Below are 14,332 nucleotides of genomic sequence, written 5' to 3' on the forward strand. Positions count from 1 at the left end.
CTCAGAGCTTTGATGCTCCCAAGAAAGCAAACGTTCTCATGGAGGCTCACTAACTGCACTGCAGCATCAGGTCACTACAGCAAAATGAGGCTGGGGTCACTTTATGCAGGAAATAGAGAGGAGAAAGTACCAGACTGAAGTGTTTTGCTGAACTCCAGAATCTGAGCTTCATTACCAGTTGTGTGGTTTTGGTGTGGCATTTATATTTGTGAAGGTAACTGATTTAGAAAAAAATCTGAATTTGCAGAGAGTCTTGTTTCATAAATACTTCAAAATAGTGATTTTCATATTGAGAATGCTCAGTGCACTTCAATTAAAAGCGTAATGTTGTTTGGCAAAGGTGAAATTTAAAGTTTCACTGTTGTTCAAAACAGAAAACTCATGTAAATAACAAGGACATGCTAAAATACAGAACTAGAAAAACCACTATCATCACCTGTTATATTTGGTACTTAAGGAAGTTAATATTTGTCCACTTTTAAAAACTCAACTAAAATGCTAAAAAAGAAATAACTCAAAAGGCTACCGTACAACCTTTTAGAAGGTCAAATTAAGAGGGACTTACTGAGGTAATAGCATTTTTAAACTTCTTAAAATTTAAAATCATCCTTAATTAAAAGTAACATACCTGTCTGCAGCAAGATTTACACCTGTATCATATGCTCTTGCTATCAGAATCATGGAAGGCCGGTCTCCAGCTTCTGCTGCTCTCAGTAAGTAATTAAATCCTTTATTTCTGTTCTCCTTTGTGTCCTGGTAAAACAAACAAAACCTTTCAAATGCATGTCTCTAAGCAAAACTATCCCTTCCTCCCTCTAACACTAAATGCAGTTTCTCCATGTCAGTAATGGCTGGAAGTGTTTAGTGTGTCTGAGAAACAGAAACAGGCACAGCCACAAGAAACAAAGCAGCTGAGCAGTGAAGATGACTTCAGAAACTTCCCAAAGGCATGCAGTAATTTCCTGGCAAAACCAGAAAGAGGCAGCATTTTTTGCTGTTTTGTCCAAGTCCTTAATTACAAAGTCATCTATTTTCTCTGAGGGGCTACAGAACACCTAACTATGGTGACTGTTTTCTCTCTGCTTCCTGCTCTTCTTATTTTTACAATGCACCATTAATCTGCATTTTGGCATTTTCTTTGACGTGTTTACCTCCACAGTGACCTCAGAAAGAATGTGATGTGGCAGCTGAAAGCACATGAGTCCTAACCCAACGATGGCTTCCAGCTCCCCACAGTCTGCAGCATGTTCCAGGTGAAACAGGGCCGACTCCTGATCCCACTCCTTGTCCTTCCCGCAGAAACGCCCGGCTTCGTGGTAGCGAACCATGGCCAAGTGAACCTGGAGCACCATTGCACAGGGAAGAGGCACAAGGATTTCATATGGATCTGATCCTTCCAAAGCCTTCTGTCCATTCTTTACCAGGTCTTAGGGGCATGCCCTGGCACATCTGCTGGGACCTTGGAGAGCTCTAGGAGGGAATCACAGTTAAAGGCACCCAGCCTGCAACTGCCTGGCACTGCAGCCAGCAAGGCAAACAGCAGTGACCCTGGGGCACAGACTTCAGTGCATGGCAAGGGCATTCCTCCCATGGGAGGAATTAACCTGAGGCACAGAAAATGAAGGCTATCAGGGGTAAAATCCTCACACCACTGAAGCCTCCATTATCAGTGGGGGGCAGGATTTCATTCCAAACATGCCATGGGATTTTGAGGGGCTTTTCGACTTCCCTCCCCAAGGGAAAAATTGGCTTCTTCACAAACCAAGAGTTTTGAGAATACCTAAGGCTCTCAGGATGTTCAGGAAGATCTACAGCGTGTTTTAAGTGTGGGCTTAAGCCCATACATAAACCAAAACTTAATTCACATTTGCATTATCCTGAATAGTCTGGAGTAAAAAGAGTTGGTCCATGCTATCACTTTTCAGGAGCCCAGCCTTGCCTAGGTGCAAGGTATGTGGGTCAGGCACACCATAATTATCCCACTGTAACTTCCCTGTATGATGCCTCTGGAGAGGCTGACTAACCAACAGCAGGGTCCTTCCCAAAGGGGCCCAGATGCTGCAAGTCCAAAAGCAGATGAAACTCATGGGTTCCTGAGCTAAGATGTCCTTCATACAGTATGGTTAGAGGACACAAAGCTATGGATGTGTTTATTTTCACTTGCACAAATAAACTCATGCGGGGCAACATCTCTATGTAAGTAATAAATATGTTTCTTTCCAGCTGGAGAAAAAGAGGATTACTAGACCCATCCTACCTTTCCAAGGACTGACTTCCCAATTTTCTTTTCAAGTTCTAGTGCATTGAGCCTCTGAATTTCTTGGGCAACACAGGATGGTCTGTGGACATGAACTCTGGAAGAGTTGTACAAATTCCATTTCTCCACACTGATCTGAAATATGAAATAAACTATTATTTATATGCAAAATTAAAATTTTCATATATATGGATTGCCATCCAGAAATCAAAGCCTCCATTAATATTGCTACTTCTTAGTAAATACTGTAATTTGAGACACGACTTTCAAAAGTCATGTTAGTAGCTGAATAAAGGGTTATTATTCATCACTGAAGAAACAGAGTAAAGCCCTCTTTTTCTAATCCAAACATCATCACTTTGCAATGAAGCAAAGAATCCTCTTTAAGTTCTGAATCAGAAAAAAAGTTACTTATACAAATAAGCAACTGAACAGTCACATTGCACGTACTGTTATCCATGCACAAAAAAATTAAACCCACACATTTATGATCAGAATTTCAGTTCACAACATTTTAAATGCTGCTTGCATTCCAGAGCTCTAGAAAAATGAGAAGTAACAATGCAGAAGATGACAGGCAGATACATGCATTGGTGTTTCTCAGGAGGTGCAACACAAATGACAATAAATTTTTCAACACAACTGGTGGGTGGGAAACAGTAGCTGAAAACAATCCTATCAAAATGAAAGTCTTTGGAGGTACACAGGGGAACACAACAGGGAAGGTTACTGGCAAAGAACCCCACTCTGTTAAAGCTGTTTCAATTTCCTAAAACAGCAATATATAATATTTACAAGGAAATTCTGAAAAGTGTATCTAAATAAATTATTGTTGTCAAAGCTGTTTTTTCTTTCCTTGCAGAGTAGTTATTTGTTTAAGTTTACAGCCACAGACCAACTACCACAGAAGTTATATTTTGTAAAAACATACGAGAAGGCCTGGTCTTCCCTAGCTCAGTGAGATACACAGTGGACACAGCTACTGTCACCTATTTCAAACACTGCATGTTTTCAAGAAATCATACAACCACATATAGGATGCAATTCCAAAAATGAAGTACAGAAAGGAATTATAATCTAGTCAGACAGGAAAAAAATCCAAAGAACTGTAATTATTATTTTTAAGTGAGAAACCCATGCATAATCACTAATTTATGTCAGGGATCAGTTACAGAGGTGACAGTTTCTTTAACAGTACTTCTTTAACTGGAAAGTAAAGACAAAACAAAAAAGGAAACAATACAGAGTGATAAACTGATATTAATAAACATATTCTGTAGCTGAAAAGGGAGGGAAAATGAATCTGATTTAGTGATGTGGTTAGATGAGTAGAACAGAGGACAAGCAGAGCAGCAGACTGAGTCTATGAACATTTCTGCTTTATTTACCCTTGCAGAGCTTCCCAAACTGTCTTCATCAGACTCCTGTCTCCGGATGTTGTTTGAATGGCCCTACGTTAATGTAAAGATTTACATCATTTAATTTGCAGCAACTGCTGTGTGCCAGTTATCCCTCTAGACTATTCCTATCCAGCAGAATTAATACTGACCGTGACCAAAATCGATTCCACTGGATCCTTTTCTTTCAGGGATATCACAATGTAATAAGAAGCATACCAAAATGGTAAAGAACATGGCACACACAGGCTTTAATCTTGTGAGCTGGAGATGCCATGACAAATACCTTCACAGGTGACAAAAGGACTGGTATCTTTGGAAGCAGTATTCTCTTTCCTGTCTTCTAATTAAATATCTTGTGAAGATCTTCAGGTCAAAAAGCATTTATTTAAAAGTTTATATTTTAAAGGAGTAACCAGCTTACCCACAGGGATTCTAAAGTCGCACGTTATTAACTGATAACAACATTAAGTTCTGTGATATTCAAGCCATATAAAGTAGACAGGGTAAGAGGCTGAAAGCAGATCATATTCATGGATTCCACAGGACAAGAAGCTGGATACATTTTCCAAATGCAATACAGAATAATAAAAACCCCACAACAATATGTAATCAAATACGATGTTTGAAATTAAGCTCCTCATTACAAATCATCTTTTTCCTGTAAAACTGTCATTCCCAAGATGAATAAGTAATTTTGCAACACACGGAAATTCGTCTGTTCCTTTGTTTACAAAGCCTAGATCAAGAGGGATAAAAAATAAGATTCTTCTATGAAAACAGTTCGAGTATGAACAGGCCCAACTCTGCTAAACCCAGAGTCAGGTTCTCACCCTTTCTCTGTGATCCAGATCTTCCATCTCACTTCTCTTTTCACTGGGGTATCCACTGTCTCCACCATTTTCAAAATCCTACAGAACACAAGAACAGAACAGCATTAGCACGATCCTTTGTAAGGATCTCATCTTGACATTTCCCACAGAGTAAACCTTTTGCTGGTTCAGTGAAAAATACTGGATGGTTATACAGGATGAAAATGATTGTAATGTTGTGCTACCTCTGACAGACAGAACAAGACTTAACGATACAGAAGGTACTGTCTAAGATTGTCTTCTCTCTTACATATATATAAAAAAATAAATACATTAAAAAATAAATCAAAGACTCGCATATTTTATCAAGTCAAGAGTCCACTAGATACAGTTTTCAGTATTCAGTTAAAAAATCTAGTAACTGGTACTAAGGTCCAGCACTGGAAAAAGTCCACTGCGAACTTCTTGCATCTCCTCAGGTGAGGTTCTGCAACATCCCACAGGATTTGCAGAGGCCTAATCCATAGGGTTTCTGCTTAGTTTTCATACCACAACACTTGGCACAAGTGCCCAAGACACAACATACAGGCAGAGGAACAGACACACACTTTAATTACCTGTTAAAATACATCAGATGAAAATAAATTTCTGGTGGAAAAAGAATAATGAATACTATTTTAAAATAAAAGTTCTTCCTTTACTAGAAACAGCAAATGCATGAAGACAACATGAGCTGCAACAATGAAAGCAGGCAGAGCACTTTTATGTGCTTTTACTGCACAAAGCTTTTGAGAAGTCCTTTAAAGACACATTCATTAGGGAACTGCAACCTCATTTCCTGTTGAAAAGACACTCACCCTTTGGTTATCAAGATGATCATAGTCTTTGTGAACCAAGTTATCTACTTCATTGAACACAGGCCAATCTAGGAAGAAAAATATTTGTTTCTTATTGTAACGACAACATGCTTGAGGAGAAAGCTCTAGACATCATCATTTTACTGCTGCTTTTTCACAGAAGCATCCATGCATTAATTATCTACAAAGAAGTCCTTTCAGTTTTATTTCTGCCCAAAGAGGAACACTAGAAACAAGTATTCTGGATTAAATCAATATGCTGTTGGGTTTAAAATCGACTAAGTCCCTGCCCAACGTTCAGGAACCCCCCAGAGGTGATGTATGAGGCTCACTCACTAAGCATGTCCACCTTGTGGCTGTGAGGGGTTGCTGAGGAAGGGGAGCAGGGCAGGGAGTCAAAGGCCACGTCGCTCATGCTTTCATCCCCCGAGTTCTCGGAGAGGCGGAAGAGCAGAGGGGGTCGACTGCCGGACACCGTCCTCACCCGGCTGCTGCCGCACTTCTCCTCGGTGCCACGGAGGATGGTCTGAGCAGATTCCTTGGCAAATCAACAACAAAGTCCTGTGAATAACCCTTCTGTGTATTCTAATTGTGCCACATAAGCCAACATGGATGTTTATCAGGAGTCCTCTATCGAACAGGAGGTACAAATACACCAATGTACACAGAAGAATTTGCTTTGAGAAGTTCTACGTCCCAACAAAATATCAAGTCCTGGCACTTTTACAGTCAGAGAGAGTTCTGTTTAGGACTGAATTTCATTCAAAGCATTTCATCAAGTCCCATTCCCACTAAAATCAGCTGAAACTGAGATTAGTTAAAGACAAGAGGGCTTGTGAGATACAAAACTTATCAATGATTTCAGCATTCAAAGACCTACATGGTCCTAAATATACACCATGTTATAAGGTTTCCTTTCAATTACAGCTACAGCATTAATTCAGAGACAAGTATGAACAAGTCCGCTCTAAACTGCTGTATTTAAACTGCAACATTAGCAATTAGGTGCTTTTTATTTTCCATGTAAACAGCGTATTTCAGTTTTATTTACAGGGCTTTTGAAGTGAGGATGAACTAGCTGTACTGCTTAGTTATACTTTTTTTTTTCCTTCAAGCACTTACAAGCAATTTTTTATTATAATCCAAGGCATTTTTCTCTTTGGATGAAAGATCAAATGGTGCAAGTCCCATGCTCTTGCAGATCTTGTTGCAGAAATGAGAATGAAAGAACAAGGCCATACCTCGAACACCTAGGCATTAAAAAAAATGAAGAAAGGGTTTACCTGAATTTTATATTACAGTTCACTTACTAAAAGCCAGAAGTCTCAAAGCTTTTTCTAAAAAGAGAAAGAAAGAGAAAAAAATGCTTTGAGCACATACAGCTCAACCCACCTCCATTTTATTTCAACACCTGTAAAAGCTTTTCACTCTCTCTGCACAAGAGTTAAAGGAAGTCTCAAAAATCTTTAAAAGCTATATATGCAGAAGATACAATAAAAAACTAAATTGGCTGTATCACTGAGAAACATGCCTAAATCCAATCCTGCTTACAGGATCCTCCTTGCTCTGTCCTATGAACAGCTTCATGTATAGACACTTGCAGATTTAAAAATATGCAGCGCTTACCTCTCCACATTCAGCTGTATCCATTCCTGCAATGTGGCAAGGAAATTAAAGGCCATGATTATTGCTCTCACATTGCAGGAAGCTACTTAATTTCATTACTTATTTCAGAGCAGGCCAGGAGACACGAGCCAAGATCAGCTCTCATTTTAAATGTGCCCTTGCGTGACAGCTGCCCTGTTCAGGGACTCCTCACAATAGAACTTCTTCAGAAACGTGCCAGCTGACCCAGCCCTGCAGTGCCTACTCAGCAGAGAGCTGGGAACAGAAACCAAGCATCCACAGCATGTCAAACAGATCGCTGATTTTACCTAGGTTGCCATCTCCAAAGTCTGTACCATTCTCTGTATGGATCTGAGGGTCCGTGTAAAGATCTCCAACTCCCTGGATATCAACAACAATGAGTTGGTGTCCTGAGCGCTCAAAGGTGAAGTGACTGAAGGCCTGGAAAGAACCATAGAAGATGTCTGAGAACACTCTTCCTTGATCTAGTGAAAACAGCAACAGATATTCACCTTTATAAATGGGAAGTCTGATAACCCTGGCAGTGAAATGTAACTGGTATAAACACCATGATGAAAGCAGCAAGAGACTAAAAGCACATAGTGGTTTGTCTCTCCAACCTGCTCCATCTAGGAGGTGGGCTAAAAGAGGCAGGGAGAAAAACAGCAGTGGACACAGGTAAGGGAGAGGAGATTGCTTTGTTCCTCCTTCCTGTACTAGAAATTGTTTCCCACTACAGTCTTCACCTTCAGGACTGAGGAGCTGGCTGGCAGAGGGAACAACAGTGGTCTCTGAAGCCAGTGCAGAATAACTTCTGTATAAACATTCTGGCTGTGCCTGTGGATCTGCAAGCTCTGCATCTCTGGGACCATGCTTCCTTCTGCCAATAAGCAAAGATCAGCCACATTTCAAAAAAAATGAGCATGCCACAAATTCTCCTTCGCTTCTGGGAGGTCCCCCTGAAGAGCTGCTCTGTCTCTACATTTTTGCATCAGATAATGAAGTGTATACTTGTACTCTTCTTCAAAAAACACATTTCAAGAATCAGGTAAAAAAGCCCTTCTCTTCAGCATAAAGCTGAGGTATTAGGAATCTTCTGGGAAGGCCTCCAAAGAAGTGCTGCCAGGCCTGGGGGAAGTAACTGGTGGTGACAGACAAACATTTTAACGGCAGCAAGTACCATGGAACATTTTGTTCCCAATCTGTGAAAGCACAGCACTGATTCAGACAGCCCAGAACATAAATTCTCTGCTTACATTAAGCATCATGACAAATACCTTAAAAAGAGTGGGGAAAAAAATATAATGAACAAAACTCTCGAGGCCCAGTACAACATTCCTTTGCTACACTGACCACTTTGCATTTTTCAATAGTATTTTAAAGTTCTTTTACAAGATCCAAGAATCACTTGAAATCTGTACTTGTATTTCTACATGCAGTCTCAGATTCAGCTCTTCAGGAGTTGTAGCTGAAAAACCCCACCTTTTTATGTGCAAATGGCCTGGATTTGTTATTTACATGAGTTGGATATCTGCCACCTCCTTTTGTACATTATGTGAGGCACCAAAAAACCTGTTCAGTACATAATACACGAGAGATATATCTCTCTGCCTTAATTTGAAAAAAGTTTGAAATATTTCAATGCCTGCAGTTATAATTAAAGTCAAAGGGCTTAAAGTTTCTAAAGACTATTAACCCTGTTCAACTCAACTAAAACCAACAGACACTGAAACGCAACAAAGCAGCACCCAGTGCTTGAAAGAGCAGGCCCCAAGGAAGGGGCCAACAAACTGCAAATAGAGAAATTAATTTGGCATTGTACTGGAGAGCCTACAGTTTCCTTTCTTGGCAGTAATGCAAGACCTCTGGATAGAGCCAAGAAATTCCCTGCAGCAGACTTTATGGAAAGCACTAAACAAAGCCTCACTTGCGGAGTGAGACGGATGTTGTCGTCCCGCACAAATCCAGAATTGGAGTTGTATTTGATGTATTTGCCCTCAATGTAATGTTCCAGATGAAAGAGAGGCTTTCCAGGTCTATTCTTCATTTCAATAATACAGGTCTGTACTATATCCACCTGGGGAAGAAAAGAAGATAAACAATGACTAACGGAAGACTGTCTTCAGATCAAAGTGTGTGAATCCTCCAGCTGTGAAAACCTTCCCAACACAAGAAGCTGAACAATTCCAAAGATCCGTCTGTTTAACAAGGGAGTGGGGGAAGAGTCACATTCTTCTTGGGCTATTGGAGGAATTCCACAAATTAAAAGCAGACACTACAAAACAGCTCACTCCTGCAACAAATCCCTCTGAAAAATTCTTAGCAAGTGCTGGCTTTCTATTTTATTTGTGGGTACCCTAAGAGTGCACTGCAAAGAGTCTGTACCAGAGAGGAAATCACAGAGTCACCACAGCACAACTTGAAGAAATGCCTTTTCAGAGAAGGACTGAGGGTATCTACCACTTGGGTATCTCTGTATCCTGCCCTACTTCCTCCCTCTGTTCCAGACACATTCCTAAAGGACAAACTATCACAACTCTTTCACTTCTTTTCCTCCATGTGGCATTCAGAATTTCTAGATTTCCAGACTCCTCTCTGTGCACTTCACTCTATACCTCACCTTGCTGTTGTGAGACAGGTAGTTATTAACTAACCCTCCCATGGGAGGCAGTGCACCTACCCCACATACTCAAAAGCACTCATTTTGGCTATTAAAATTGTTAAGACTTCCAGCAGGTTTCCAGTTCTTAAAAATCAATGCTAGTTACGTTTTTGGGTAGGTCTACAAGATTTAAGCATCTACCTTCCTGGAGCACTAACAGTTAAGTGCTTGCTGAGACTGCTGCTGGCAATAAATTCTGTGACATCTCTGGTTATCTCAAAAGCAGCTGGGCACACATCTCAAAGAGCAATACAAACACCATTTTATCTTGGTCTCCAGTCAACAGCTGAGAACAGTGAGACATTCACAAACACACAGCCCCTAATTCTGGAAATGTAAAGCAATTTCTGCATTTACTTCATTCAAAATAAACTATCATTTAATGGAAAACACAGGAGGGCAAGAGAAGTTAAAGGGCTTTTAAATTTAATGGAATGTGAACAAGTAATTCCTTCTAAATTCAGTTGAAAACTAATCCTGTAGGAGAGGAAGGCTGCATTTTTGCTCAGCACTTTGAAAGTACCTGTTTCGGTGGCTTGTGCCGGTTGTACTCCTCTCCCCAGAGCTTTGCTTCCATCTGCAGTCGGACATCCTCAAAATACACATCCCTGCTCACACTCTCTATGTATTGCTTGGCAACATAGTTATAGGCACCTTTCCAGTTCTGTGTGTGTAAGAAGTTGGACAGCTTTTTCCTGAAACAGAAATTGGTGGTGAAAGGAAACCCAAAAAATTTACTTCAATCTCTGTCATTTCTTTGCCTGCATGGACAGAGCCAGGCCTCAAGATCAGCATTACCCTCGATCATTTACCAGATATTCTGGCTGAAACATGAAGCAGAGGGAAAATTAAATGTTCCATGGGAATGGCTGGGACATGCCAAACTGTTTGGTTTGGCTACAGCTAGTTCTACTCTGGACTTCCTCCTTTTCTCAATCCCTTTCCCTCAAACCAAGAGTATGAAGGGTTGCTGCCACCTCAACACCGTGTTCTAATGTCAACAATTATTTTCTGCATAAATTACCAGGCAGTGGCATTTCAAACATGAACTGAGAGAAACCTCTCCTGGAATAAAAGCAAATTGCCGTGTTCTTAACACACAGCAGTGATTATCCTCCATGCTCCCAGAAGGAAAACTGCACCTGCTTTTTCTGATGTAACTTTTACCTTTCATTGATGTGCAAATCTTTAATCCACAGATCCCTCAAAAGCAAGGAGAGGGTGGTGTGGAGCATGGGAAAACTAACAGTGGATCTGCTGGCTGACAAGTGCATTAAGCAGGTACCTTAATTAATGGCAGCACTCAAACTCTCAACCCTTTCCCTTCCTTCCTTTCCTCTCTCTCTCCCAAGACCTTGGTGCAGAGGTCTTGGTACAGGGGACACTCTACAGGCAAAGCATCTTTAGATTGTCTGTGCTCCTGCAGGGATGGTCAGACAGCTGCTGGAACAGAGGTCTTGGAAAGAAGGAACAAGGAAGTGAGATCAGAATTTCAGCCAGGATCTGAACCTCCCCAGCTCTTGAAGGAACATATTCCTCTCTATAAAACAAGGTAGCTGATGTTCTTCTAAATCCAGTATCCTCTGAAGTTCATGGAGCCACATGCAGCTAATGCTGTCACTGTCATAACTGAAGACTTGCAGAATTACAAAAACCTAGAAGACAGAGTTCCAGATGGGATTTATCAGTGCACCACTGAGACTTCTGGAAAATCCAGCAGTGGAAAGCTGACATACAAGTTATGCTTTCTTTGTATAAGAGGTTAAAGCACAGCTGCTAACAAATTTCTGTTTATGGCATTTCTCAAAATATTGTGTAATGGGGAATTTGGAAAATAACAAGAGCTAAAAGCAATGTCAGCAGCAACCTCAGCAGGCTCAGAGTTGTTACTTCCCAGGCTTCATTCACCACTGTATCTCTGTGGCTTTGCAGGAACACAACCACGAGCATGAACTGATATTGAAACTATACCAATGTTTCTGTCATTCAGGATTATCTATCTTTCCAGAAGCAAAACCAGATATGAAATGCAATTTCTCTGGATTCCACAGCTGGAAAGAAGGGGAAATGTTCTTAAACACACACATGTACATTTTCCAGAAAACATTGTTTTTCCAGAGCCTGGAAAGGGTGAGATATTCTTCTAGCACAAACTGGATGCTGATGTCCACAACAATTGCTAAGACTCTCCAAGGAAATAAAAGTTCCTCCTCTGTCTTCCCCCACACTTTACCCTTCTGGAAAGCACAGCTGTTAAAGTTCTGCTTTACTCAGAATAGGATTACTCCGATACGTGTAATCCAAAGTAAACTCTAGGAGGATAACATTCTTCACTGATGGAGGCTTTCCAAATTCAGTCTGCACCATCCAAATATTTTTCTCCTTTTCTCTGCCCATCTATAGGTCTCAAGTTGGTCTCTAGGCTGCACACACCTATGGCCACATATCAGATTTTCAGATATTTTAGCACACCAGGAACACAGAAAGAAGGTAACTGTTTCTGTACTTTTATGAGTATTTTGCCTCCAAAAGAGCTCACATGAACTCGAGAGCTTTACAAAATTTCCACCACACCAAAGTGAAATTCCAGTCACCACAGAAGAAAATACTGCATGGAGGCCAAGGAAGATAAAGTCAGCAGATACTTACGTTCTGAAACACTCCCGCATCGCTCCACGGCCAAAAGGCTACGGAAATGAAAAAGAAAAACCCAGCATTGCCATTTCCACAAAGTTATTTTCTAACCACTAAGAGACACAACCATGTTTTCCCCCCCCTTTATATCCTGCAGAAAGCAGTTTTCAAACAGGTTCTATAAAATATCTTCTCAAAGAAAAATGAAAACCCACTGGCAGTGTAAAGAGGAATCTGGGGAAAAGACACTTGGAATAAGCCCCCCTCAATATCCCGTGGAGAAAATATGATATGTCTTTCAAATAAGCTATTCAAATTCTCTCTCCAGCTGGGAATCAGCCCCGTGTGACTGCCTAGAGAAGCTGGCTTTGCACACCTCATGCTCTCTGCCTTTAGGCTTCCACACAGGATGTGCCCAGCAGAGCATCATCTCCCCAGATGTAGGACACTATGCCAGTAGTGCACAACCAACCCCAGGATGTAACTGGGAAGTGACAGCAGCTTCTACCTCACATACAGAAAATTCACTGGGTTTTCATTCTGAGAGTAGATATTATTTGGATGCACATAAAATAGTAGGACTATTGCCAGGCAGGGAAATGATGCCAGCAGGAAATGGGAGTGGTGAAATGGAAGGGAAATCACTGGAAATGGAACAAATGCCTCACGTTGCTGACAGGGAAGGGATGACTCCATTTTCTACTCTACTCCAGGGACAAAAGGTTGTTGGGACACCACAACATAATGAATGAGCCAAGGAAACAGAGAGTTGGGAGAAATGAGTTACACTGAGACTTCAAAACTTCTATGAGGAAAACATCTTGCTGCCACTATTCTGGAACAGAAAAGAATTACAAACTTGCTGTTAATGAACATGAAGGAGAGTGTGACCTTACTTGTGCAGCCATCTTGATAAGGACTTCATCTTCAACCCAGTCCCCAGTAACTGCATTGTACCTGCAAAATCAGATGTGTCTCAGAAAAATGCAGAGGGACCCCAAATCCTCCTATTCCCAACATCCATCCTTCCTTATCTGCAACTGAACGCCACAAAGTGCTGCTGCCACTCCAACACAAAAGCTTCTAATCTTCCCACCACAGTCAGGCCCTCCTTGCTTCAGACAGGAAAGCAGAAACACGATTAACTCTCTGAAGAGACACTGAATCCTCCTGACAGTGAACAGACTGCACTGCAGAAGCTATACTTTTGCAACACTACAAATCAGGCTTGATCTGCTTTGAACTTAAGCCTATTCTGTGATGCCTGGGCAGCACACTGGGGGCAGAAAGAGCCTTACCAAGCTCTACCCACTGGACAGTTTGTGTTCCCCAAACCTCCGCTTGTATAAAGCTGGTTCTGGCTGAGAGTCTGCCTCAGGGCTGTCGAGGATGTGAGCAGAACAAGCTGTGAGAAGCAGGGGGGCCAAGAACTGCCCAACACTGCACTGAGGGAGGAGCAAGTCCCTGCACAACCCTGTGATAATACAAAGACCACAACTGTGGTTTCTTCCCACCCCCTTAACTCCCAACACAGTAAAAGCCAAATGAAGAACCACAGCAATTGAGTCACCAACACATGATTGTTTCCAGCCCGACTCCCCCATCCTGCACTGAGTACTGTATCACCCCAGTCTGCAGCAGATAAAAGCAGTGGAAATATCAGAGCTACCTCTTTTTAACAGGGTATTTGAGTAGTCCTAAACCAGTATTACCACTTATTTGTATTTTAAAATCTGCAAACTATTTCAGGACTGTGTGGTTGACCAGGGACAGATGCAGTCTGTGGGGAAGAGCAGCACTGCATGACAGTGGTATGTGATTGGAAGGGAGGCCTCCCCAACACTGATGCTAAGTGGTGATTAACTGGCCTCTAACCCCTACCCCTTCCACCCAGAAAACTGTGTCAGCAGAGTAAATATTTTGGCAGAGCTTGTGTTAAAGCACTAAAACCAGTTTAATGGCCAAACTCAGTTTCAGCACGTACACCATGCTGAGCTATTCTGGGCTTTATAAGGATTTAAATTCCAGCCACATGCAACAATACTGCATGGACTGGTAACACTGAAACTGCTATTTTGGGAAAGGCA

At 41.4% G+C, this 14,332-nt stretch overlaps 1 protein-coding gene across 6 annotated transcripts in view; it reads right to left on the minus strand.

Annotated features, from left to right (window-relative positions):
* Positions 1-14,332, minus strand: part of EEF2K (eukaryotic elongation factor 2 kinase) — a 28,911-nt gene that overhangs the window by 3,825 nt on the left and 10,754 nt on the right. For 5 of the 6 annotated variants that reach the window (XM_051782678.1, XM_051782660.1, XM_051782687.1 and 2 more), the window contains 13 exons: positions 13,142-13,202; positions 12,261-12,298; positions 10,135-10,306; positions 8,877-9,026; positions 7,258-7,390; positions 6,446-6,573; positions 5,660-5,861; positions 5,324-5,391; positions 4,488-4,565; positions 3,646-3,708; positions 2,258-2,392; positions 1,152-1,340; positions 629-753 (listed from right to left, as the gene is read on the minus strand). In XM_051782678.1, the coding sequence (XP_051638638.1) occupies positions 629-753; positions 1,152-1,340; positions 2,258-2,392; positions 3,646-3,708; positions 4,488-4,565; positions 5,324-5,391; positions 5,660-5,861; positions 6,446-6,573; positions 7,258-7,390; positions 8,877-9,026; positions 10,135-10,306; positions 12,261-12,298; positions 13,142-13,202 (1,542 nt within the window). The remainder of the gene's footprint in view (positions 1-628; positions 754-1,151; positions 1,341-2,257; positions 2,393-3,645; positions 3,709-4,487; positions 4,566-5,323; positions 5,392-5,659; positions 5,862-6,445; positions 6,574-7,257; positions 7,391-8,876; positions 9,027-10,134; positions 10,307-12,260; positions 12,299-13,141; positions 13,203-14,332) is intronic. The other variant, XM_051782695.1, reaches the window with a different exon arrangement.

Source organism: Manacus candei, unplaced genomic scaffold (assembly GCF_025592945.1).
Source record: "Manacus candei isolate 608988 ecotype Guabito, Panama unplaced genomic scaffold, ASM2559294v1 h1tg000002l, whole genome shotgun sequence".
NCBI classification, from domain to species: Eukaryota; Metazoa; Chordata; class Aves; order Passeriformes; family Pipridae; genus Manacus; species Manacus candei.